We start from the raw sequence: 26,769 nt of genomic DNA, 5'->3' as shown, positions 1-26,769 counted from the left end.
GGCTGGGGTATCTGAAGTCAACTTTCCTCCCTCTTTTTGGGGCCTCAGGCCTTCCTAGGGCTTAGAGGAAGAGACACTGGCAGGCTGGAAGTCCAGGGGTCAGAGCCATGAGGGGCCCCTGTGAGGACCCTCCTGTCACCCCTCACTCTGGATCCTGGAGACTTTCTGGTTCCTTAGTGGCCCAAGATCTAACCCCCTCCCTTCAGAGATTTCCCTGGGTGCCCACAGAAAGAAACAGGAGGCCAGACCGGATTGTTAGTTGTTTTTGTTTTTAATTTGTCTCCAATAAGCAAGGTCTTCTACCCAGTATGGGAAGTGGGTCCTATGTGAAGGGGGCCCGCCACCCACTTTGGGAGCTGAAGGCAGAGACTCGGAAGCCCTTCCGGCTCAGACTCCCCCTATGCTGGGTGTGGGTTATATTCAGAGGCCCACACCCACACTGGGGTAGGTTAGGTTTGGTTTACTTAGCCACAGGCCCCTGGGGGCAGGAGACAGAGTGGGGGCCCGAAACTCCCGGTCCTGGAAGTTAGAAATTCTGGGGTAGCCCTGGCCCCGTGGGGCAGTTAGAGATGAGGGAGGTTACTCCTTAGCCCTGGTGCGGTTAGAGAGAGTGGGGCTGGTAGAGATGCCTGTTCAAGCCTTGGTCTCTAGGAGGTGTTAGAGATTTGCTGGGGTTGGGGGGGCAGGGTTGCTGGAACCCCAGTTTTGGGGAGGGAGTGGTAAGATATTGGGGATGTTCTAAGCTCCCCAGATAAGAACTGCCGGTTAAGAGGGGCCCAGGCCTGGTTGGGACTCAGCTGTCCCTGAGGAGCTTGGCGTCCCGTCTGGGAGATGCAGCTGTCACTGGGGTTTCTCCCTCTCTGTTGTCCTGGCCTCATCCTTGGCAGGTGGTGGGGACTTCCTGGGGGAAGCTCAAGTGCTGGGGTTAGGGGCCTCCGCCCCCGACTGGGCATCTATGCTGGCGTGCTCCCTCCGGACAAGGTCCTCCAGCTCCTTCTGCAGGAGAAAGGTCACAGAAGTCAAAGGTCACTGTGCATCATGGGGTCAGAGGACCCGTGGGGTGGGGAGAGGGTCCAGGGACGGGGCTCAGGACAGGCTGGGGTCGCCCGGCTCCTTACCTTCCACCCGAGGAGCTCAGCAAGGGCCAGGCAGCCCTGGTTGCAGTCACCCAGCCAGGCCACATCCCTGCGGTGCGGCAGGAGATCAGAGTCCCCAGGCAGGCTCGCCCCTGCCTGCTCCTCTCATCTGCCTTCGTGCCCTCCCTCCCACCTCACCCTGTGCCTTCCAGGCTGCCCCAACCCCAGGCGGAGGAGTCTCACCTGTAGGCCTTCTTGGAGTCAAAGTCCATGCCTCCTCCGAGGCCCAGGATCATCCCCAGGAAAGGGTCCGACTGCCAGGGAGGGGGTGGGGCAGGGAAGGGAGAGCTAAGAGCACAGACCCTGGAGCCAGGTGGCCTGGGTTTGAATCCTAGCGCTGTGACTTTGGGGGTTTTTTTTGTTTTTTTTGTTTTCTTTTGAGACAAAGTTTCGCTCTTGTTGCCCGGGCTGGAGTGCAATGACGCGATCTCGGCTCACTGCAACTTCCACCTCCTGGGTTCAAGTGATTCTCCTGCCTCAGCCACCTAAGTAGCTTGGATTACAGGTGCCAGCCACCATGCCTGGCTAATTTTTGTATTATTAGTAGAGACGGGGTTTCACCATGTTGGCCAGGCTGGTCTCGAACTCCTGACCTCAGGTGATCCACCCTCTTTGGCCGCCCAAAGTGTGGGATTACAGGCGTGAGCGATCGCGCCCGGCCAGCTTTGTGACTTTGGTCAAGTGACTTGTCCTCTCTGTGTCTTAGTTTCCTTATCTGTAGAATAGGGGTGATCACGAAACCGCGATGGGGTTGTGGCATCAGTGAGTTCACGCAGGCTAAGGCTTGGGACAGTGTCTGCCTACGGTGTGCGCTGCTTGCCTGGTGACCCTGCCTACTTCCCCTGAGGGGAACACCCAGGAGGGAGCACCTACCCTAGAGTGAGGCTGCCTGGGAAAAAGAGATCCAAGAGACCCGGAGTGTGGACCCACTCATCGCCCCCTGCACTGCCTCCCCCGACCTCCCGCACCTCCTCCCACCTCCTCAGTCCCTGGAAGCCTGGCCTTCCTATCTGGCTTCAGCTGGTTTGAGTTGGAATTCTATCACTTGCTCAAAAGGGCGGTGAATGTCTCAGAGGCCTGGAACTCCACCCCTCTGGATTCCAGAGAGCTCCAGGGTCTGAGCTGAGGAATCCAAAGTGCTGGGGTTCCACAGTGGGGGTTCCCTCTGAGGAAGCTGGTGGGAGGGAAGTGGGAGCCTGTGAGGAGTGGGGGCGTGAGGAAGGGCTCTTACCTGGCCAGCTTTCTCCTTGTTGATGAGCAGGCGAGGGGTGGAGAGGGGTGCCCTGGGGGAGGGGGAGCTGAGGGGTCAGGGTCTGTTCTGGCCCTGGGGGCCCAGCCGCCCTCCTAGCCACAGCCCCCAACCTACTTGCTGATAAGGGAGGCAAAGGGCTGCACTTGTAAGGAGGTGCCCATGATGAGGAGGAGGTCCACCTTCAGGAAGTCCTGTGGGGAGGGGCATGAGCTTGGGAGCCTCTGCCCAGGCTGCGCCACCGCTCCCTTCCCCATCCCCCAGCAGCAAATCTCCCTTCCGCCCCACACAGCTGGGGATGCCCCACACAGCTGGGGAGGTTTCCTGAGGCAGGGCCCAGGCTGCCCCATGGGGCCCAGCACAGGTGGAGGCGGTGGTTGGGGATGCGGGGAGGGCAGGGGGCCACTTACTGACTGCATACAGGAGAAGAAACGCGCTGGGAGGCTCTCACCAAAAAAGACGATATCTGAGGCGGAGACAGATGGACGGACAGAGACAGTGACATGGGGAGGCAGAGAGGACAGGTGGGAGCCAGGGCAGACCTGGAGGCTGCCGTGGGAGTTGGGGACAGTGGGGACTGGCCAAGGGCACAAACCCAATTCTCCCCAGGATGGATCTGGGGCACCGTTCAGAGACAGAGGTGGCCAGATGTGTGGGGTTGTGGCCTTTGGGAAGGGGCCAGGGGGAGGAGGGGACCCCCACCCAAATCCACCTGGGCAGGTCCCTGGCCCGAGGCTCACCAGGCTTCACCAGGCTCTGACAGTCCTCACACTTGGGCGTCACCTCAGAGAAGATCTTCTCTGGGTGTGGGGAAGGGGAAGAGAGAGAAGGTGGTAAGAGCATCTGGGCTGGAGTCTGCAGGTGCAGCACCCCCATCCCTCTTCCACTGTTAACATGAACACACCTCTGTCACTGTCACTCGGAGTGTGACAGGTGTCTCCTGGGGTGTCCACTCTGCTCAGAAAAGACCTCTCTTTTTTTGTTTGTTTTTGAGACAAGGTCTCACTGTGTTGCCCAGGCTGGAGTGCAGTGGCACGATCATGGCTTACTGTAGCCACGACCTCCCAGCTTCAAGTGATCCTCCTGCCTCAGCCTCCTGAGTAGCTGGGATTACAGGTGCATGCCAGCACGCCCGGCTAAATTTTGTAGTTTTTGTAGAGAGAGGGTTTTGCCATGTTGCCCAGGCTGGTCTCAAACTCCTGGGCCCAAGCAAATCTGCCTACCTTGGCCTCTCAAAGTGCTGCGATTACAGGTGTGAGCCACTGCGCCCGGCCTTATTGGTTTGTTTGTTTTTTTGAGACAGGGTCTCGTTCTGTTGCCTAGGCTGGAGTGTGGTGGTGCAATCATGGCTGAGTGCAGTGGTGTGATCATGGCTTACTGCACCACCGACCTCCCAGGCCACGTGATCCTTCCGCCTTAGCCTCCCGAGTAGCTGGGCTCACAGGCATGCACCATCACACCTGGCTACATTCTATTTTTTGTAGAGATGGAATCTCCCTATGTTGCCCAGGCTGTTCTCAAACTCCTGGGCTCAAGTGATCCACCCACCTCGACCTCCCAAAGTGTTGGGATTACAGGCATGAGCCACTATGCCTGGCCTTATTGCTTAATGATTTAGGAAGCCTGAAAGCATTTCTGGCCGGGCGTGGTGGTCCCAGCACTTTGGGAGGCTGAGGCAGGTGGATCATCTGAGGTCAGGAGTTTGAGGCCAGCCTGGTCAACGTGGTGAAACACTGTCTCTACTAAAAATACAAAAATTATGCAGGGGTTGTGGCACGTGCCTGTAATCCCTGCTATTAAGGAGGCTGAGGCAAGGAGAATTGCTTGAACCCGGGAGGCGGAGATTGCAGTGAGCCAAGGTTGCGCCCCTGCGCTCCAGCCTGGGTGACAGAGCAAGACTCCGTCTCAAAAAACAAAACAAAAAAAACAAAACAAAACAAAAAAAGAAAGCATGCCTGTCACTTGCAACCCACTGAATTCTAAGTCATTTGTTCAACTGTCCATTCATTCATTCCGCACACATTTATAGAGCATTGTTTCAATGTCAGTAGTTGGTAATTTTTAAAAAAATATTTCTGCATGGACAGCATGATACCGTGGGTGCTGTCTGTGACGCTGCTGTCAATGACACATAATGGGGGTAATGTGAATTGTACACTGCCCCCAGCTGCTTGCAGTTGGGCTATTCAGGAATCCTCAGCCTAGGGGCGCTCAGCTGGCATTTTATCAGAACCGCCACACTCCAGAGGTCCTTCTGCAAATGCTGCAGCTGTCCTTATCTCAGAGGGACACCAGAGGCTTTGTTAAATCAGCATAAAGAATGTCAGAAATGGCTTTCCATGAGTGGAATAAGTGACTTCTTGTTTTTGTCTTTTGTTTGTTTGAGACAGAGTTTTGCTCTTGTTACCCAAGCTGGAGTGCAATGGTGCGATCTCAGCTCACTGCAACCTCCACCTCCCAAGTTCAAGCGATTCTCCTGCCTCAGCCTCCTGAGTAGCTGGAATTACAGGCGCCTACCACCACACCAGGCTAATTTTTTTTCTTTTTTTTTTGTATTTTTAGTAGAAACGAGGTTTCATCATGTTAGCCAGGCTGGTCTTGAACTCCTAACCTCAGGTGATCCGCCCGCCTTGGCCTCCCAAAGTGCTGGGATTACAGGCGTGAGCCACTGCTCCTGGCCTACTATCCTCTATTAAAAACAGCCAAAGACAGGAGATCAGTCAGGCAGTTGGGGCTGCGGTGAGCCATGATCACCCCACTGAACTCCCTGCGTGGGCGACAGAGTGAGACTCTGTCTCAAAAACAAACAAACAAACAAAAACTAAGACTTGAGCGGGACAGAATTGGTGCCCACTGCATGGAGACACTGCTCCTGGTGCTGAGGGGAGGCCTGCCCTTGGGATGGCCTTCAGCCTCACCTTTCATCCAGCTCAGCGGGTATTCGTGCCGGCAGCTGGCACTGACGCAGTGCGACGTGTAGAAGGTGCCATGGGCCTCCACCAAGTCCTCATGTTCCAGCCCCGCTATTCGCTCCAGGGTATCTATGTTCTAGAGGGAGAGATGAAGGGGAGAGGGGTGAGGAGTGAGCCACCCCTTGTAGGCCAGAAGGCACAGTAGGGAATTGAGGCCATGAGAAGCAGTGAGGTGGTGGGGACAGGTGGAGAAGGGAGGGAGGAGAAACAAGTGGCAGGTTGTATCTGAAGACTTCTGTTCATCCCAATGGTGCCACTCAAAGGGTGACAGTCAAGGCTGCTTAAAGGCAGGGGCCAGGCTGGGCATGGCAGCTCACGGCTGTAATCCCAGCACTTTGGGAGGCTGAGGTGGGAGGATCACTTGAGGCCAGGAGTTCAAGACCAGCCTGGGCAACATAGCAAGACCCTGTCTCTACACACACACACACACACACACAAATGCAAAAAAACAAAACAAAACAAAAAAAAGGCCCAAACCTAAATATCTATGAGGCCAGGCCCACAGCCACTCCCAGCCCGTGTAGCTTTTATTCTGCAAATTCAGGCCATTTGCTTCAATTTTTCAGAAAAAAAAGTTGTTTTATTAGAGCCAGATGCTTTATTGCCATCTGTCATTAATTATTGAAATTAACATAAATTTACAATGTCTGTGTTGTAAATGGAGCCCCCCCCCCTCAGATGTGGCATCCTTGTGCAGTGCGCACCCTGCACAGCTGCATGTGGCAGCTATGGGCAAGCATTAACATAAATGAATCAGGAGGGCTCACTTGTTTTTTTTTTTTTTTTTTTGGAGATGGAGTCTCGCTCTGTCACCTAGGCTGGAGTGCAGTGGCACAATCTCGGCTCACTGCAACCTCTGACTCCCAGGTTCAAGAGATTTTCCTGTCTCAGCCTCCCAAGTAGCTGGGATTACAGGCACGTGCCAACACGATCAGCTAATTTTTGTTTTTTTTTATTAGAGATGGGGGTTTCACCATGTTGGCTAGACTGGTCTCGAACTCCTGACCTTGTGATCTGCCTGCCTCGGCCTCCCAAAGTGCTGGGATTATAGGCATTAGCCACTGCACCTGGCCATTTTTTTAATGTATTTGAGACAAGGTCTCACTGTGTCACCCAGGCTGTAGTGCAGTGATTCAATCATAGCTCACTGCAGCCTCCAACTCCTGGGCTCAAGTGATCCTCCCACCACAGCCTCCACATCTGGATTATTTTTAAAATTTTCTGTAGAGATGGGGTCTCACAATGTTGCCCAGGCTGGTCTAGAGCTCCTGGGCTCAAGCGAGCCTCCTGCCTCAGCTTCCCAAAGTGCTGGGATTACAGTGTGAGTCACCATGCCTGGCCCTTCCTTGACTTTAATCACTGTCTTCCCCTTTAGCAGCCAGGGTCCTTTCTTACTATGGCCTGTTTCATAGATGGCATATTCACCTGTATTCTTTTCTTTTTTTGGAGGCAGGGTCTTGCTCTGTCCCTCAGGCTGGAGTGCAGTGGTCTGATCATGGCTCACTGTAGCCTTCTGTAACCTCCTGGGCTCAAGCCATCCTCCCACCTCAGCCCACTGAGTAGTTGGGACTACAGGCAAATGCCACCATGCCAGGCTAATTTTTTATCTTTTTAATTTTTTTTGTAGAGATCGGGGGTGGGGTGGTCTATGTTGCCTGGGCTGGTCTTGAACTGCTGGGCTCAAGTGATCCTCCCACCTCAGCCTCCCAAGCGTCAGGATTATAGGCGCGAGACACTGTGCCCGGCCACTGTTTTCTTTTCTTTTTCCTTTTTATTTTTTTCGGATGGAGTTTCACTCTTGTTGCCCAGGCTGGAGTACAATGGCGCGATCTCGGCTCACTGCAACCTCTGCCTCCTGGGTTCAAGCAATTCTCCCTGTCTCGGCCTCTCAAGTAGCTGAGATTACAGGCAGCCGCCACCATGCCTGGCTAATTTTTTTTTTTTTTTTGAGACAGAGTCTTGCTCTGTTGCCCAGGCTGTAGTGCAGTGGCATGATCTCGGCTCACTGCAACCTCCGCCTCTCGGGTTCAAGTGATTCTCCTGCCTCAGCCTCCTCAGTAGCTGGGAACACAGGCGCGTGCCACTATGCCCAGCTAATTTTTGTATTTTTAGTAGAGACGGGGTTTCACCATGTTGGCCAGGATGGTCTCGAACTCCTGACCTCGTGATCCGCCCGCCTCAGCCTCCCAAAGTTCTAGGATTACAGGTGTGAGCCACCATGCCTGGCCACGGTTTTACAACAGTGATACTTTCCATATTAAACAGGTGGGAATGTTCTTTTCTGCACAGACATTTGTGCGCCCTCATTTTTCTTAAAACAGCCCCTTTGGAGCAGCTTTTGTTTGCCTGCGAGGAACGCTGCTAAAGCTGGTGCTGACAGAGGACACCGGCAGAGGTTATGCAGAGATGGCTCAAACTGACTGCGTTTCCCAGAGACTCCAGGAAGAACAACGGGAAGGGTTTGTTTCCTTTCTTTTTTGAGACAGAGTCTCGCTCTGTCGCCCAGGCTGGAGTGCAGTGGCCGGATCTCAGCTCACTGCAAGCCCCGCCTCCTGGGTTTACGCCATTCTCCTCCCTCAGTCTCCCGAGTAGCTGGGACTACAGGCGCCCACCACCTCGCCCGGCTCGTTTTTTGTATTTTTTTTTTTTTTTCTTTTTTTTTTTTTTTTTGAGGCGGAGTCTCGCTCTGTCGCCCGGACTGGAGTGCAGTGGCCAGATCTCAGCTCACTGCAAGCTCCGCCTCCCGAGTTTACGCCATTCTCCTGCCTCAGCCTCCCGAGTAGCTGGGACTACAGGCGCCCGCCACTTCGCCCGGCTAGTTTTTGTATTTTTAGTAGAGACGGGGTTTCACCGTGTTAGCCAGGATGGTCTCGATCTCCTGACCTCGTGATCCGCCCGTCTCGGCCTCCCAAAGTGCTGGGATTACAGGCTTGAGCCACCGCGCCCGGCCTTGTATTTTTTAGTAGAGACGGGGTTTCACTGTGTTAGCCAGGATGGTCTCGATCTCCTGACCTCGTGATCCGCCCGTCTCGGCCTCCCAAAGTGCTGGGATTACAGGCTTGAGCCACCGTGCCTGGCCCCAGGCTTGATTTTTATTTACTTTTATTTTTAATTATTATTATTATTTTTTGAGACAGGGTCTCCCTCTGTCGCCTAGGCTGGCATGCAGTGGTGCGATCTTGGCTCACTGCAACCTCCACCTAACAGGCTCAAGCGATTCTCCTGCCTCAGCCTCCCAAGTAGCTGAGATTATAGGTGCCCGCCACCACGCCCAGCTATTTTTGTATTTTTCGTAGAGATGGAGTTTCACCATGTTGGCCAGGCTGGTCTTGAACTCCTGACCTCAGGTGATCTGCCCGCCTCGGCCTCCCAAAGTGTTAGGATTACAGGCGTGAGCCACCGCACCCAGTCCAGGCTTGATTTTTAAACCTTAGCTTATTTTTTGTCTTGAAACATTGTGCCGCCAACAGAAAAATCATCACTGGCAGGGTGGCTCCAGGCCTAATGGTGCATGGGTGCAGATGGAAGGTGGCACTTCCTCTGGGTGAATGTGGCCGCCCCACATCAAGGCACACAGCTCGGCTCATGTGTGTGGCTGGCTGATGCCATGGTGGGTCCAGCCTTCTACAGGACACCTAACCCATGAGCTGCCATTCACAACTTCCTGAGTACATTCTCTGTATGGTTATAAAAATAAGTATGTTCCTCTCAAACAGTGCTTTCTTTTCTTTTCTTTTCTTCTAACTGAATTATCTTTTTTTTTTTTTTTTTTTTTTTGAGACGGAGTCTCGGTCTGACACCCAGGCTGGAGTGCAATGGTGCCATCTCGGCTCACTGCAACCTGCGCCTCCCCGATTCCAGTGATTCTCCTGCCTCAGCCTCCTCAGTAGCTGGGATTACAGGCATGCACCACCACACCCGGCTAATTTTTGTATTTTTAGTAGAGACAGGGTTTCACCATGTTGGTCAGGCTGGTCTTGAACTCCTGACTTTGTGATTTGCCCACCTCAGCCTTCCAAAGTGCTGGGATTATAGGCCTGAGCCACTGCACCTAGCCTCACTGAACTACCTTTAAGCTGAGAAGAGTAAAGTGGTGGTGAGGTGGGCTGGGGTACTCTATCCAGCTGTGACATTTATATTTAAACCTGAAAACGAAAGTGAAGTCCCTACAATAGAATCAGACTAAGCTTTTAAAAAGTATGAAGAGGGCCAGGCGCTGTGGCTCACGCCTGTAATCCCAGTACTTTGGGAGGCTGAGGCGCATGGATCCCCTGAGGTCAGGAGTTCGAGACCAGCCTGGCCAACATGGTGAAAGCATGCACTAAAATTGGCCAGGTGTGGTGGTGGGCCCCTGTGACTACTTGAGAGGCTGAGGCAGGAGAATCGCCTGAGTCTGGGAGGCAGAGGCTGCAGCGAGCAGAGACTGCGCCATTGTCAGGGTCTATCTCAGAAAAAAACCAAAACCAAACAAACAAAGAAGCCTGAAGCTGTGATATGGATGTGGACATGGAATGGTCTTCCAGATAAGGTTAAGTTTAAAAAAAAAAAAGCCAAATACAGAACCTCTTGTATAGTATAAATATCATGAATATAATTTATTTATTTATTTATTTATTTTTTGAGACAAGGTCTCACTCTGTCACCCAGGCTGGAGTGCAGTGGCACAAACTCGGTTCACAGCAACCTCTGCATCCTGGGTTCCAGCGATTCTCATGTCTCAGCCTCCCACATAGCTGGGACCACAGGTGCGCACCACCATGCCCAGCTAATATTTGTATTTTCTTGTAGAGATGGGGTTTCACCATGTTGGCCAGGTAGGTCTCGAATTCCTGACCTTAAGTGATCTGCCCACCTTGGCCTCCCAAAGTGCTGGGACCACAGGTGTGAGCCACTGTGCCAGGCCTACATATGTATATAATTGAAAAGAACTATAAGCCTCTTTGCTGTGGACACTACAGCAACTTGAGTGAACAAGACAACTATCCGAATGTTTGAACGGATACTTGTATCTTAAGAGAAAACAGCATCACACACAGCTTCAGAAGTGCCGCATCCTCACAATTCCAAAAGGAGCAAAGAACACGTCTTCCCCAAAACTGGGACAGCAACAAAAAGTGGCTGCGGTTGAAGAACAGGGTGACATGTTTGAATAAAGTACTTTCATGAGACATGAGAGTACAACATTTTTTTCCACCTTTATATTGCATACAATATTCCTTTTTTTTTCTTTTGAGACAGGGTCTCACTCTGTTGCCCAGGCTAGAGGGCAATGATGCGATCTCGGCTCACTGCAACCTCCACCTCCCGGGTTCAAGCAATTCTCCTGCCTCAGCCTCCTCAGTAGCTAGGATTGCAGGCGCCTGCCACCATGCCCAGCTAGTTTTTGTATTTTTAGTAGAGATGGGGTTTTGCCAAGTTGGCCAAGCTGGTCTCGAACTCCTGACCTCAAGTGATCCATCTGCCTTGGCGTCCCAAAGTACTGGGATTACACATGTGTGCCATCACACCCGGCCCCCTTTTTTTTTTTTTTTTTAAACAGGATCACTGTGTGTCACGCAGGCTGGAATGCAGTGGTGTGACCGCAGCCTCAAACTCCCAGACTTCAGCAATCATCCTACCTCAGCCTCCCAAGTAGCTGGAACTACAGGCGTATACCACCATGCCCAACTAACTTATATTTTTGGTAGAGACAGGATATCACCATGTTGACCAGGATGGTCTCAAACTCCTGAGCTCAAAAGATCTGTGTGCCTCGGCTTCCCAAAGTGCTGGGATTACAGACGTGAGCCACCTTGCCCAGCCAGCAATATGCCATTTTCAATATGTAAGTGTAGTTAAATCCATACATTAAATACCACAAGTAGCGGAGAGATGGCTGGGTACTTCACGCTGACCCCAGAACGTTGCTATGTTGGTTTTGGTGTGACAATGGCTCACTGTTGAGGCACCATCACGGTTAAGGGTATGGGTTTTTGCTTCTGACAGACTTGGACAGTGACCACAGTGAGCATCCTGACAGAATACTTCATCCCAGACCTAAGTTTCTCATCCTGTCTGGTGAGTTTAATCATCATCTAACAAATTAGCAACAAACTCACACAGGAACAGAGCTGGGATCTTTCTGCTCACCAAGTGGATGGTGACCCTGCATGAACGCACAACCTTTTTGTGCCCCAGTTTCATCCTCTGTCCAGACTCCTGAGTCCAGCTCTCTCCTTGGTCAATCAGGCCTCTCAGCCTCCACAAGACAATTCCTCATGCACCCCCAGCACCATTCCCTGGCCCATTCCCCCCATCTCAGAACAAAGCAGCCGGCACCAGGCTGCGAGGTCTCAGGTGGTCCTGGGCTCTTACTCTCACGGCCACGGCCCCTCTATCTGGAAGTCCTATTGCTCCATCTTCAAAACAGATTCATAACCTGCCCACTTCTCCCCACGGTGATGACCCCTGCCCTGGTCCAGCCTCCACCCTCTCCTGCTTGGACCATCGCGGCTGCCTCCTGTCTGGTCTCTGTAGCTCCCTCCTCACTGCCCCCACAGTCTGTCCCCAACACGGCCAGAGGAGCCTGGGAATGCCTGAGTCAGGTCACATCCCTCCCGTGCTCAGAACCCACCCGTGGCCCCATCTCACTCAGCGTAAAGGCCAAGTCCCTCCCTGCGGCCTGCAAGGCCCTGTAGGGTCCATCTTTGTCACCTCCCTGACCTTGGCTCCTCCACTCTCTCCTGCAATCTCCTCATCATTCACTCACATCCTGCTTCCTGGGATTCTCTGAACTAGCCAAATACAGGCTCAAAATTAGTGGAAAACAAGCTCGTAACTAGCGGAATACAGGCTCGCCTCAGCACCTGTGCACTGACCATCCCTTTCCCGGAACACACTCTTCCCCCAAATAACCCCGAGGTGCTCTCCCTCTCTTCCTACAGGTCTTTGCTTAAATGTCACCTTCTCAGAAAGGCCTCCCCTGACCAAGACACCTGTTTAAATGTTTGAATGGATACTTGTGTTTTGAGAGAAAAATAGCAGCATACATAGCTTCAATAGTGCTGCATTCTCACAATTCAAAAAGGAGCAAAGATATTGTGTTCCTGAAAACTGGATCAGTGACAAAAGTGGCTGAGGTTGAAGAACAGTGTGACACGTTTGAATAAAATGGTTTCATGAGGCCGGGTGCGGTGGCTCACGCCTGTAATCCCAGCACTTTGGGAGGCCAAGGTGGGCGGATCATGAGGTCAAGAAATTGAGACCATCCTGGCCAACATGGTGAAAGTCCGTCTCTACTAAAAATATAAAAAATTAGCCGGGCATGGTGGCAGGCACCTGTAATCCCAGCTACTTGGGAGGCTGAGGCAGAAGAATTGCTTGAACCCAGGAGGCAGAGGTTGCAGTGAGCCAAGATCGCACCATTGCACTCCAGTCTGGTCAACAAGAGCGAAACTCTGTCTCAAAAAAAAAAAAAAAAAGGTTTCATGAAATATGAGAGTGGAACATTTTTTTCCACCTTTATATAACATATTGGTTTTTGTTTTGTTTTGTTTTGTTTTGTTTTGTTTGAGATGGAGTCTCGCTCTGCCACCCCAGATGGAGTACTGGAGTGCAGTGGTGCGACCTCGCCTCACTGCAGCCTCTGCCTCCCAGGTTCAAGTGAACGTTGTGCCTCAGCCTCCCGAGTAGCTGTGATTACAGGCACACGCCACCACACCCAGCTAATTTTTGTATTTTTAGTAGAGATGGGTTTCGTCATGTTGTCCAGGCTGATCTTGAACTCCTGACGTTGACTTCAGCCTCCCAAAGTGCTGGGATTACAGACGTGAGCCGCCACGCCTGGCCTTTATATAATAGTTTGTATGCAATATGTCATTTGTTTTTCTTTTTTTGAGATGGAGTCTCTCTGTCACCCAGGCTGGAGTGCAGTGGTGCAATCTTGGCTCACTGCAACCTCCACTTCCCAGGTTCAAGCAGCTCTCATGCCTCAGCCTCCCAAGTAACTAGGAGTACAGGCACACGCCACCACGCCTGGCTAATTTTTGTATTTTTAGTAGAGATGGGGTTTACATCAGCATCCCCTTTCCCAAACACATACACTGTTTCTGACTCCCCTTCCGGCTTAACTGTGTTCCAGAGACCCACAACAATCTTATATACTTAGTATGTGGCGTCTCCATCTCGTCCATCATCTCCCTCCCTGCAGCAGGGAATCAACTCAGTGAACATTTACTTTGACACAAGCTGACAAACAAGGGCCAGCAGGGTCTTGGGGTGGGTGTCATGACATCAACCACAGAAAGCACTTGGCTTCAAGTGAGCTGTTTATCGTATCTGAGCCACGTCCTGGAATAATGGTGACTCTCTGGGCAGAAGGTTTATTCTGAGCCCGGAGTCTCCCTATGTTGCCCAGGCTGGTCCTGAACTCATGGGCTCAAGCGATCTCCCACCTTGGCCTCCCAAAGCGCTGGGATCACAGGACTCCTCCTCTTGGAAGAAGGAGGCCTCCCCTGCCCTCTGCCTCCCAGCAGCCCCAGGTGGCAACACCTGGCCCACCTGAGAAATCTGAATCTAAAGCGAGTTGTTCCTCCCTCTGGTGGTAGCTTTCGGGGCTGCAGGTGCCAAACTGCCAGGTGCAGGGAGAAAACACCAGAACACTTATTTACGTTCAATGTTACCCCTCTGTTTTTTTTTGAGATGGAGTCTCGCTCTGTCACCCAGGCTGGAGTGCAGTGGCACAATCTCGACTCACTACAACCTCCGCCTCCCGGGTTCAAGCGATTCTCCTGCTTCAGCTTCCCAAGTAGCTGGGGTTACAGGCGCCACCACACCCGGCTAATTTTTGTTTTTTTTTTTTGAGACGAAGTCTCGCTCTGTCTCCCGGGCTGGAGTGCAGTGGCCGGATCTTAGCTCACTGCAAGCTCCGCCTCCCGGGTTTGCGCCATTCTCCTGCCTCAGCCTCCCGAGTAGCTGGGACTACAGGCGCCCGCCACCTCGCCCGGCTAGTTTTTTGTATTATTTTTTTAGTAGAGACGGGGTTTCACCATGTTAGCCAGGATGGTCTCGATCTCCTGACCTCGTGATCCGCCCGTCTCGGCCTCCCAAAGTGCTGGGATTACAGGCTTGAGCTACCGCGCCTGGCCTAATTTTTGTATTTTTAATACAGATGAGAGTTCATGATGTTGGACAGGCTGGTCTTGAACTCCTGACCTCGTGATCTGCCCACCTCAGCGTCCCAAAGTGCTGGGATTACAGGTGTGAGCCACTGTGTCCAGCTACCTGTTTTGTAATTCGGGGTTCTGAGGTGTGATCTAGAGCTTGAATGAATGCTGTTGTAGTGCATCATGAAATTTCTATACATGTTCATAAAACAGGTAGAGGCAGCAACATTTTGTTGTTGTTTTGATTTGTTTTTTGTTTCTTTCAAACCAGGTCTCCCAGGCTACAGTACAGTGGCACCATCACAGCTCACTGCAGTCTTGACTTCCTGAACTCAGTCCCTCCACCTCAGCCTCCTGAGTAGATGGCACTACAGACACACACTACCCTGCCCAGCTATTTTTGTATTTCTTGTAGAAACAGGGTCTCCCTATGTTGCCCAGGCTGGTCCTGAACTCCTGGGCTCAAGCGATCTCTTGCTTTGGCCTCCAAAGTGCTGGGATTACAGGTGTGAGCCACTGTGCCCAGCCCATCAAGATTTTTTTACTGTTATGGATGTGAGACTCACCAAATCAGAAGCCAACAATGTGAGCCATCCTTGCTTGAATGCCCCAGGGAGAGACCCTCGGCTAAGCACCTGACGTGTCCGAGCCATGTTTATAATTAGGCAAAGCACAAAAAAAGTATAAAAAGGTGCCCCTTCCTTAAGGCAGAACATCTACTTGTTGGACGCCTGTCATAGTGTATGGATTTTCTTAGATGAAGTCACTTTGGAAACACCCTCATAACCAGTGTGAAATCTGGGGTGCCTATAGTGCACACAGAGTCCCTTCAGCCATGGGCTCCTTTCACATCACACATGGGATGGCCCTGAGAGGAGGTCACTGCCACCGCACTGCAGACCTTGGAGGGCAAACCCTGTTTGACAGAAGGGGAAACTGAGGCAGAGAAGACATGACTCACTGCAGGTCATGCAGCAAGGAGGCAGTAGGCCAAGCCCTGGCCCCGCATTGCTGGAGTCCCTGCCTGAGCTCTTGGGCACGCAGCTCTGCTCCTCCGCTGAGGACACCGTGCCCGTTCTACCCGCCCATCCTCTTCCCAGGATGCTCGCATCCGCCTACCTGCGTGTAGCAGCGCAGGAGTAGCCCCTTGTCCTTCAGCAGGCGCATGAAGTAGTGACAGATGGTCGGCTGCAGGGAAGAACGACAGTACTGCCCATGATTGCAGGGCACAGCCACAGGCCACTACCGTGTGCCAGGAACTGTTCTAGGCACTGCGACTGTCTTACCCCCAGGGAATCAGCAAAGCGGCCGTGTTGGGGAGAGACCACCACTATCCCCAGATCACAGATGAGGAAACTGAAGGACAGGGAAGGGGACTGTGTCGCCAAAGTCACATGGTGGGTGAGCTGCAAAGCTGCGATTTGCACCCAGGCAGCCTGGCTGCAGGGTCCTGGGCTCTCAACCACATCATGAGTGCAGCTAAGCCTCGAAGCAGCCCTCTTCAGACAGTACCATCAGCTTCACTTCACAGGAGGCAAATCGGAGGCTCAAGGTCGTAAGATGAAGACATGAGGAACCAGGACTTGAACCCAGGCAGTCTGGGCCCAGCACCCATATACTTAATGGCTACATAATATTTGTCTGCAGGGCCCTTGGGGGGCTTCCCATGCGTGCCCTCCCCCAACCTTTCCTGTTTTGCCCCCTGCAAAAAAAAGATCTCACCTTGAACTGCCCAGGATAGAGCTCCTTGGCGAGGGCGAAGAAGGGCTCCGGATGTTTCTGTAGGAGAGACAGCCAGAGGGCCAGATGCCTCAGGTAGGATGAGGGTTGGAGCCAGGTGACCCCCATCCCCACCCCTCACAGACGCCCCTTCCTGGGGGAACACAAACCTTGAAATAGCTGATCTCGAAGATGGCCTCTGGGTAGGGAAGATGGTACTTCTCTAGGTTGTCATAGAGGCCAGTGGATGGAGAGCGAAAGTCGGGAATGCCCGCGGCTGGGAGAGGGGGGTCAGGGAGCAGTTGGTCTATACCATACTAACTCTTCCAGGACAGGGCTCAGACAGGGCTCCTCCCCAGCCCTTGGGGCTCCTCCCCAATTCCTGGGGGTGGCTGCTGGGGGAGTAGGGTTACTTACATGTGGAGATTCCAGCACCCACCAAACAGATGACTCTGCGACCTGGAGGAGAGGAACTTATGCACCATATGGCGCTGTTTGCTCAGTCCCTATAATAGCACCACCCATCACAGCTCCTGACACCGTTTACTCCATGCCAGGCCCTGGGGCAAGCATCTCAGATGCATGATGGGCCTTCCAATCATCTAGAGAGGGATGGTGTTAACATCCCCATTTTATAAACGAACAGACTGGGGCTCAGATAGGGGAAGAAGTCACACAATGGACTGCGGAAGAGCCAGCCAGAGGATAAAGAATCCAGTGTTGGGCTGGGTGCGGTGGCTCATGCCTGTAATCCCAGAACTTTGGGAGGCTGAGGTAGGCGGGTCACCTGAGGTCAGGAGTTTGAGACTAGCCTGGCCAACATGGCAAAACCCTGTCTCTACTGAAAATACAAAATTAGCCGGGCGTGGTGGCACGTGCCTGTAATCTCAGCTACTTGGGAGGCTGAGGCAGGAGAATCACTTGAACCCAGGAGGTGGAGGTTGCAGTGAGCCAAGATCATGCCATTGCACTCCAGCCTGGGTGACAGAGCAAGACTCCATCTCAAAAAAAGGCGGGGCGGGGCGGGGGAAGAATCCACTGTTGGAAATTACACCAACTTGGACTTGAGAAAAGGCCACTTGAGGATAAGAGCCCAGAGCTAAACAGAAACAGCTGGTGGCTGGTGATTAGCCACCAGGCCATAGTACTCTGGCATCTGCCCATCAGCTGATAGACAGGCACAAGTGTGACAGGCTGTGGGTCAGATGCCTCTGGGATACCCTGTCCAAGGGAGGACAGCAAAGGTGAACAGAGCACAAAGCCTGCCACAGCTTCAGCCCTGAGCTTTAACTCTGAGACGCCATCGGGCCAGGCCTGGTTGAATCCAGTGGTGGCTATATATGGTCTGGGGACCTGGGGTCAAATCCTGACTCTGCCACTTGGCAGCTGTTTGACCCTGCACTGAGTCACTACCTTTTTGTGCCTCATTTCCTCCTCTGTCCAGATCACTTCTATAATGGTCTTATGGGTATAATGTGAAGATCAAATAATAGGACACTTGTAAAGTGCTGAGCCCAGTGCCTGGCAAATAGTGAAGGCTCAATTAAGTGGTTAAAAAGAAATTTTTAGGGCTGGGCCTGGTGGCTCACAGCTGTAATTCCAGCACTTTGGGAGGCCAAAGTGGGGCAGATCACCTGAGGTCAGAAGTTCAAGACCAGCCTGGCCAATATGCTGAAACCCCGCCTCTATTAAAAGTACAAAAATTAGCCGGGCGTGGTGGCAGGCGCCTGTAGTCCCAGCTACTTGGGAGGCTAAGGCAGGAGAATTGCTTGAACCTGGGAGGTGAAGGTTGCAGTGGGTCAAGATAGCGCCACTGCATTCCAGCCTGGGCAACAGAGTGAGACTCCGTCTCAAAAAAATAAATACATAAATAAATAAAGCTTTAGGCGGTTAGGTGAGGGTTGGAGCTTCACCTTTACATTTTTGCAGAGAAGGGGTCTTGCTTGTTGCCCAAGCTGGTCTTGACCTCCTGGCCTCAAGCGATCCTCCTGCTTTCGACCTCCCTAAGTGCTGGGATTATAGGTCTGAACCACCATGCCCAGCCTCAATTCATTGTTATTATTCATTACTATCTCCTCATGGGCACCCTTGTGAGCCAATTACCCCAGAATCCAGGAGCAGGAGGACACAAGGAACAAATGCTTTGTAGCCACTGCCTGTGTTGTCTTTGGGGCCTGCCCATGCTAAAAGATGGCTGCAGACAGCTGCTCGCCTGCCACAGGAGAGGGAGGCTCAGGGCAGCAGGCTTGGCTGCCCGAGGAGAGAGATGGTGGCAGCTGGAGGACAGGGACACTGGAGAAGACGTCCTCAACAAAAGGCTGCTCAGGAGCCACAAAGGGTCGATTGTTCTAGTTGAGGACTGCTGAGGGCCTGGTTTCTCAGACTTCAGTGACCTCAACTCGTGGCAAAAAATATACATTTCAGGCCAGGCGGGGTGGTTCACGCGTGTAATCCTAGCACTTTGGGAGGCCGAGGAGGGTGGATTGCCTGAGCTCAGGAGTTCGAGACCAGCCTGGGCAACATGGTGAAACCCCGTCTCTACTGAAATAAAAAAATTAGCCAGGCGTGGTGGTGTGCTTCTGTAATCCCAGCTACTTGGGAGGCTGAGGCAGGAGAATTGCTGGAACCCGGGAGGCGGAGGTTGCAGTGAGCTGAGATTGTGCCACTCCACTGCACTCTAGCCTGGGCAACAAAGCAAGACTCCATCTCAAAAAAAAAAAAAAAAGAAAAGAAATATAAATTTCGTGGTGACTCAGTAAGTGGACACCTATCCACTATATCTGAAACAAGCCTCCTGTAGTAATAACCACGGCACACGCTGCCACAGCTCTCGCTATGTTCCAGGCCCTGCTCTAAGCATTTGCATTTTTATTAATTTATTTTTAAAATTTTATTTATTTATTTATTTATTAGAGTCAGGGTCTCACTGCGTTGCCCAGACTGCAGTGCAGCCTCCAACTCCTGGGCTCAAACAATCCTCCCTTCTCAGCCTCCTGAGTAGCTGAGACTACAGGCAACGCTCCCACATCTGGCTATTTTTTTTTTTCTTGTAGAGATGGGGGGGTTCTCACTATGTTGCCCAAGCTGGTCTTGAATGTCTAGTGTTGAGTGATCCTCCCACAATGGCCTCCCAAAGTGCTGAGATTACATACATGAGCGACTGCACCTGGTCCTATATTAATTTATTTAGTCCCCCAATAACCTTATGAGTTAGATACTATAATCATTATCCCCATTTTATGAAACAGGCCTGGTCAATCAGAGTACAGTAATTCACTCAGCAATGGAGAAGCGACCCAGGTCTGGCCAATCGGAGACTTGGGGGCAGGCATGTGACTCAACCTGGACCAGTGGGAGTGAATCTCTGCTGTTTGGTTTGAACTACTGGGAAAAGGTGCTCTCTTGGTTGCAGCTCCTAGGATGGTGGAACCTGCATTTGGAACTGCCAGGAGTTACCTTTACCCCAACACAAGAAAAGCAGCATCAGAGAGTTTTAATTTTTTTTTTTTTTTTTTTTTTTTTTTGAGACGGAGTCTCGCTCTGTCGCCCAGGCTGGAGTGCAGTGGCCGGATCTCAGCTCACTGCAAGCTCCGCCTCCCAGGTTTATGCCATTCTCCTGCCTTAGCCTCCTGAGTAGCTGGGACTACAGGCGCCCGCCACCTCGCCCGGCTAGTTTTTTGTATTTTTTTCAGTAGAGACGGGGTTTCACCGTGTTAGCCAGGATGGTCTCGATCTCCTGACCTCATGATCCGCCCATCTCGGCTTCCCAAAGTGCGCCCGGCCAGAGTTATGATTTTTAACAAAGTGGAAGCACCTAGGCCCAGCCGTGCTTCAAACTGGATTAGAGTCAACACACTCTTCTTTGGCTTAAGCCAGTTCCAGTTGTGTTTCTTGCTACTTGTAAAGAAAAGATTTCAATAAATGGTTCAAGTGGCTGGGGATGGGAGGTCACTTGGGGCCAGGAGCCAGGCACAGTGGCCCAATCCTGACAGGGGACTCACAGCGTTCGCTCTGCATGTACCGGGCCACCCCTTCCAAGGTCAGTTCGTCCAGCAGACGCTCCTTCTGGCTGCCCAGGCTGAGCGTCTGGGAGAATAAGTTCCGCAGGAAGTCCACTGGCCGGAGAGAAGAGAGACAGCGGCAGGATGGGCATTCAGCCAGGGGGCATGGATGTCTCCAGCACCCTGGCCCCAGCCCTGGGGTCCCCGGCCTCCCCACATCTAAAGGCACGAGGCCTGGCCCAGCCAGGAGCCTCCAGGAGCCTGCTCTGGCACTGGTACCCAACCCACTGTTACATACTTTGAACGTCACTCCTGATGGAGTTGGGGAGGTATCACCCACACCCCTGCCCTGAAATCCCCCCGCCCCCCAGAACCCTGCTCCCTGTCCTTCAAGGAAGATACTCACTGTCTGCTTCTCCACCAGCGGCTCCTCCCTCAGAGTCTGAATCTGAGTCCTGGAAGGGGTGGGGTGGGGTGGCCAGGCCGGAGAGGTGGGATTAGGGAGGGAGGAGAGGGGGTGATACCAGGTTTGGGGAAAAGGCTCTGGCAGGAAGGTGGCCTGAGGAAGTGTGGGGTGGTGGAGAGACTGCACTGGGGCTAGCTTGAGGGCTCTGGGACAGGCTGCCTGGGTTGGAGTCCTGGCCATGCCAGTCCCCAGGAGCACAACCTCATGAGAGTGGCTTCGCTTTTCTTTTCTTTCTTTCTTTCTTTTTTTTTTTTTTGAGACAGTGTCTTGCTCTGTCACCCAGCTGGGGTGCACTGGCGCAGTCACAGCTCACTGCAGCCTCAACCTCCCAAGCTCAAGGGATCCTCCTACCTCAGCCTCCCAAGTAGCTGGGACCACAGGCGCATGCACTACACCAGGCTAATCTTGTTTTGTTTGTTTTTTTGTAGAGACGAGGTCTCCCTGTGTTGCCCAGGGTGGCCTTGAACTCCTGGGCTCAAGCAAGTCTCCTGCCTCGGCCTCCTAAAGTGCTGGGATTACAGGCATGAGCCACTGTGCCTGGCTGTGACTCTGATTTTTTTTTTTTTTTTTTTTTTTGAGACGGAGTCTCACTCTGTCACCCAGGCTGGGGTGCAGTGGCCGGATCTCAGCTCACTGCAAGCTCCGCCTCCCGGGTTCCCGCCATTCTCCTGCCTCAGCCTCCCGAGTAGCTGGGACTACAGGCACCCGCCACCACGCCCGGCTAGTTTTTTGTATTTTTTAGTAGAGACGGGGTTTCACCGTGTTAGCCAGGATGGTCTCGATCTCCTGACCTTGTGATCCGCCCGCCTCGGCCTCCCAAAGTGCTGGGATTACAGGCTTGAGCCACCGCGCCCGGCCGACTCTGATTTTCTAAGTCTGGGTGTCCCTCACCTTGGAAACGGAGTGTGGGTGCTGGGTGCGGCACCAGGGACGGGGGAGGTGCTCGGTAAGCGCTGGCTGTTGCTGTTAATATTATCACAGCCTGGGGTCTTCCCTTTGTCCCTGGGTCCCCTGCAGCATGGGCCTGCTGTCCCTTCCCAGCAGCTCTGGGGACCCCTGAATAATGTCCCAAGTCACTCTGGGAATGACTCCAATGCAAAGCTTCAGTGCTCACTGCAAGGACCTATGTGCCCCTCCTGCTCGAGGCCCCAGACACTCTCTGCCAACCTCTCCAGCAACCTTTGAGTCCTTCTTCAAAGCCTCCCCTCAGCCCAGCTGTGGACTGGCAGGTTTCTGGGACTCTGTCCAGGGCCTCTCTGCTTTCTTTTTCCAGCTTCCTGGGGCTACCTGCCTCATCCATGCCAATGGCCTCTGCCCCATCACTCATGATACCATCTCTCTGCCCCCAGATCTGGGGTTCCCTGGCTTCTTGGACACCTTGCCCTAGGTGCCCCCCAGCCTCTCACTCCTACCATGTCCCAAACAGACCCTGGCATCTCCCCCAAACCCGTCTTCCTCCCAGGCCTCATCTCAACGCGATCGTACTGTCTCCCAGTCAGCCAGATGTTTCCTGTCTCTGCTTCCCTCCTCACCCTCCTGCTGCAGTGCTTCAGGTCCAGAGCATGTACGCTTAGTCTCCTAAGGGGCTGTCTGCCAACTCCTTTTCCCTCCCTGGGGCTCCACCTGGTCCAGCCTGTCCTCTCCTCTGGGGGTCCTGCCCCAGCCTCCTCCCCCAGCCTCCCAGCCTCAGTCTCCACCTCCCATCCACCCTGCTGCCCTGCATGTGAGGCTGTCTGGGTCAGCTCGCCCCGCTCCACTTCAAAGGCCCTTCTCTCTGGCTTCTCCAGTTTTCCCAGACATCTATGGAATTGCCAGGATGTCCACAAGGGCAGGGACTTTGCCTGGGTGCCCAGCACTGAGAACAGGGTCTGGCTCCTGGCAGGAGCTCCAGGAGCTCCTCCACCTCGGAATGAATGCCTGCTTCAGGCTGGACCACGGCTGGGCCCTGCAAGAGATTTCACCAAAATGCCGTTCTGACCAAGCCACCACCTCAGACAACCCCTTCCCCCGCCACTCACTGCTCTGTGTCCAAGCCTTTTTGAATAAGACCCTCCCTTCCAAACATATGACAATTTAAAAAATTGTTTTTTAATACTGCAACTCCAGATGGGCGTGGTGGCTCATGCCTGTAATCCCAACACTTTGGGAGGCTGAGCCAGGAAGATTGCTTGAGGCCAGGAGTTCAAGACCAGCCTGGGCAACACAGTGAGACTCTGTCTCTATCTAAAAATAGAGAGAGAGAGGCCGAGCGTGGTGGCTCACGCCTGTAATCCCAGCACTTTGGGAGGCTGAGGCGGGTGGATCACGAGGTCAGGAGATTGAGACCATCCTGGCCAACATGGTGAAACCCCATCTCTACTAAAAATACAAAAAATTAGCCAGGCGTGGTGGCAGGCGCCTGTAGTCCCAGCTACTCAGGAGGCTGAGGCAGGAGAATTGCTTGAACCCGGGAGGCGGAGGTTGAAGTGAGCCAAGATCGCACCACTGCACTCCAGCCTGGGTGACAGAGTGAGACTCCATCTCAAAAAAAGAGAGAGAGAGAGAAGAAAGAGTGAATATGAGAGAGAGAGAGAGAAAGAGAGATTGGCCAACCTCTGCAAAAACCTTGACCACACTCGCGTGTACTTCAACAACATATGACTTGGGACACATGCCTTGTAATTACCCAAGCCCACCCTCATAAAGATAACCACTGTTAGCTAAGCTTAATGGTAATTACTCCAGTTTCCTCTGCATAAAACTAATTATTTTTACAGAAATAGGTCATAGTACAACATCCTGAGTTTTCTGCGGAACGATATACTACAGACATACCTAATTTTAAAGATAATTTTTTTAAAAAAGACGGCATTTTGCTATGTTGCCCAGGCTGGTCTCGAACTTCTGGGCTCAAGTGATCCTCCTGCCTCCCAAAGTACTGGGATTACAGGTGTGAGCCACCGTGCCCAGCCTCACCTCATTTTTCAGAGCAGCTACATAGTATTGGATTGTATGGATGAACCATAGTTCATTTAACCCATCCACTAACAGCCATTTGGACTGTCTCCAGTTTTGCCCTGTGATGGACAATGCTGCATTTTACATCCTCACATCTCTCTCTTTGGGACTGAGGATCCTTTTTAACATTCAACCTTTTTATCTGACATTGGTTGTGCTTTGGGAGCCAGGCGAGTGGGTTGCCACAGCCTAACAGGAGGCTCTTATATCCTTAGCAAGGCTCCACTGTGCATTTGTGAGGTATTCTGATGCCCGCTTCTGCACCACCCCACGTCTGAAAGGCAATCTTGGGGGTGTGGGTGGGCTGGCACTCTTGCAGGCTGTACACAGTGAGGCTGTGTGGAAGGCCTGTGCCCAGCATGTATGTGCAGCTTGGCCTAAGGGAGAGCTGGAGGTGCTGATGCAGGGCCTTCAAACTCCTATGAGACTGCCTGTCCACCTCTCCTGGCAGCCTCTGGCAGGCGGTGTGCCCAGTGCTGGGGGACTCAAACCTTTCCCTGCTCCTCTAGCCGAGGGACAGGGGACAAGTGACTTAACAACTCTGCTTCAAATTCTGCATCTGTAAAATGGTCATGATAGGCATTTCTCTTCACAGGGATGCCAGGAAGATGAAGTGAGATAAGGCAAGTTTGGCACTAAACAGTGTGCACAGCTGGAGTAAGCCATCAGTAAATGCTAACCATGACTATAATGAGCTGACCACTACCAGCCACCCAGTTACAGAACACATCACACTCCTTCATGTCCCCAGGTCTTTGCACAAGCGATACCTGTTGTGTGGATCACCATTTCTCACCTTGTCTAAGAAAATTCTAAGTCACTCTTCACTTATACTGTGTCTGTATCTTGGTCTGACAGCTAGACCAGCCTGTGGATTCCTCCAGGGAATGGCCTGGCTGGAATCTTCTTTGACCCAGAAAGTTTTTCTCTGTGCTCCCACAGTGCCCTGAGTTTCTTTACTTTTCTTCCTTTTTATCTTTTTTTTTTTTTTTTGAGACTGTGTCTTGCTCTGTCGCCCAGGCTGGAGAGCAGTGGCACAATCATGGCATGCTACGGCCTTAACCTCCTGGGCTTAAGCAATCCTTCCCCAACTCAGCCTCACGAGTAGCTGGCACTACAGGCATGCACCACTGCACATGGCTAATTTTTAGATTTTTTGGGCCTCCCTATGTTGCCCAGACTGGTCTGGAATTCCTAGGCTCAAGCGGTCCTCCTACCTCAACCTCCCAAAGTACTGGTATTACAAGCATGAGCCACTGTGTCTGGCCTGAGTTACTTTCTTTCTTTTTTACTTTTTAGAGAAAGGGTCTTGCTCTTTCACCCTGGAGTGCAACGATGCAATCATAGCTCACTGCAGCCTCAAACTCCTGGGCTCAAGCGATCCTCACGCCTCAGCCTCCTGAGTTATTGGAATTACAGGCATAAGCCACTGCACCTGGCCCCCTGAGTTACTTTTATCATCACACTGTGAGATAATTTTTTCCCATCACTTGTCCACGAGATCTGTGCGTTCCAAGACCAAATGGGATACCTGTCTCTTCCAGGCCCAGGACAAATTTGGTTCAGAAGGGATGGCAGGCAGCGGCAAGGAAGGAGGAAAGTTTGGGAGGGCAGGCCTGGACTTGAGGCTGGAAACTCTTCTCTGACAATCCTCAGAACCCGCCTTTCCCCAGAAAGCTGCACTGGGTGGTGTGAGGGATTGGGGCAATGAGCCGAGGGCCCTGGGGTGACTGTCTCCCCTTTGCCACCTCCCCCCAGTGCGGGATGTGGAACAAGTCCATCTCTCTCCTCCCCTCCACCCTTTCGCCCATCTCACCTGAGCCTCCTGCACCTTCCCTGCCTGGGTCTCCAGAGGGTGAGAGGCTGAGGGAGGGGAGCAGAGGTGGTTACAGTGGGGGGAATGATTAAGTGGGGAATAAAGGGATTCAAACGGTCAGTGAGGGGCCAGAACACCCACCAACCGAGTTACACTGGGATGGGACGGTGGTAAAAACAGAGCACAGGGAGGGAGGGGACGGAGAAAAGATCTTATCGGCATGCAAAGTGATGCCGGGAGAGGTGATTAGTGAGGGGCAGGGAGGCTGGAGAGGAAGATTTAGAAGGAGAGGGAGAAAGTAGGGGCTTTTGCCCAGGCTGATCTTGAACTCCTGGGATCAAGCGATCCAACCACCTTGGCCTCTCAAAGTACTGGGATTACAAGCATGAGCCATTGTGTCTGGCCCTGACTTACTTTCTTTCTTTTTTACTTTTTAGAGAAAGGGTCTCGCTCATGTCACCCAGGCTGGAGTGCAATGGTGCGATCATAGCTCACTGCAGCCTCAAACTCCTGGGCTCAAGCGATCCTCCTCCTACCTAAGGGATTCAGGGCATGAAGGAACACTCAGGAGGAGTTAGGAAGGACACGACAGTGTGTTAGTGTGTGTGCAGGAAGGGTTAGATTTACAAGGCAGAGGGAAGTTTAGAAAGGAAGAGAGAAGGGAAGGGACGCTTTGGCTGCGAGGCAGGTTTAGGAGGGAGGTGCAGTGGTGCAGTGGAGGCGGTAGGTTTAGGAGAGGTGCAGAACAAGGGGAAGCCATAGAAGGGGACAGCAGGGGTCCCTCAGCATCCTCTGGTTGCCTCTAACAATCAGGTACCCTTAGCAACCGGGACCGGGGCAACTTATGTTCTTTGCAGCGAGGGTCGTTAGCAACCAAGGTGTGAGAAACACGCGATCATTGGCAACTTGGCAAGTGGATGTGGTAAACGAACCCTGAACACCCTGAGACCCAGAAACCCACCAGCCTAGCGATATAGATCGCTTAGCAACAACCCTCAGAACCCCATTCCCCGAAGCGCTCCCTACTTCCCGCCCCACTGCGGCCGCCCTTGGGCCCCGGGGCCTGCAGCCTTCAATCAGGCCCCGGCGCGGCCCGACCCTCCCACCCGGATTCCCGACTCACGGTCCGGCTCTGCCATGGGCGCGGTGCTGAAGCCCTCGAGGCTGTCACCGACCGCTCTGTCCCGTCACCGACCACTGTGTCCCGTCACCGACGGCTCTGTCCTGTCACCGACTGCTCTGTCCCGTGACGGCACCAGAAATGGGAGTG

General features: G+C 52.8%; 1 protein-coding gene across 1 annotated transcript; it reads right to left on the bottom strand.

The window, feature by feature from the left end:
* Positions 1-252: 252 nt before the first annotated feature.
* On the bottom strand, positions 253-26,638 carry SIRT2 (sirtuin 2). The gene is made up of 16 exons (XM_010380936.2): positions 26,623-26,638; positions 25,500-25,546; positions 20,627-20,675; positions 20,221-20,334; positions 16,637-16,678; positions 16,390-16,496; positions 16,223-16,279; positions 15,620-15,688; positions 5,304-5,433; positions 3,126-3,185; positions 2,796-2,851; positions 2,503-2,579; positions 2,368-2,419; positions 1,320-1,390; positions 1,119-1,185; positions 253-996 (listed from the first exon to the last, which is right to left on the bottom strand). The coding sequence occupies exons 1-16, from the start codon at positions 26,636-26,638 to the stop codon at positions 913-915; spliced, it is 1,098 nt and encodes a 365-aa protein (XP_010379238.2). The 3' UTR covers positions 253-912.
* Positions 26,639-26,769: the final 131 nt, after the last annotated feature.

The sequence above is a fragment of the Rhinopithecus roxellana genome, chromosome 12 (assembly GCF_007565055.1).
Source record: "Rhinopithecus roxellana isolate Shanxi Qingling chromosome 12, ASM756505v1, whole genome shotgun sequence".
Taxonomy (NCBI): Eukaryota; Metazoa; Chordata; class Mammalia; order Primates; family Cercopithecidae; genus Rhinopithecus; species Rhinopithecus roxellana.
Note: the sequence above shows the minus strand (reverse complement) of the source record. Positions and strands in the feature narration are given on the sequence as shown.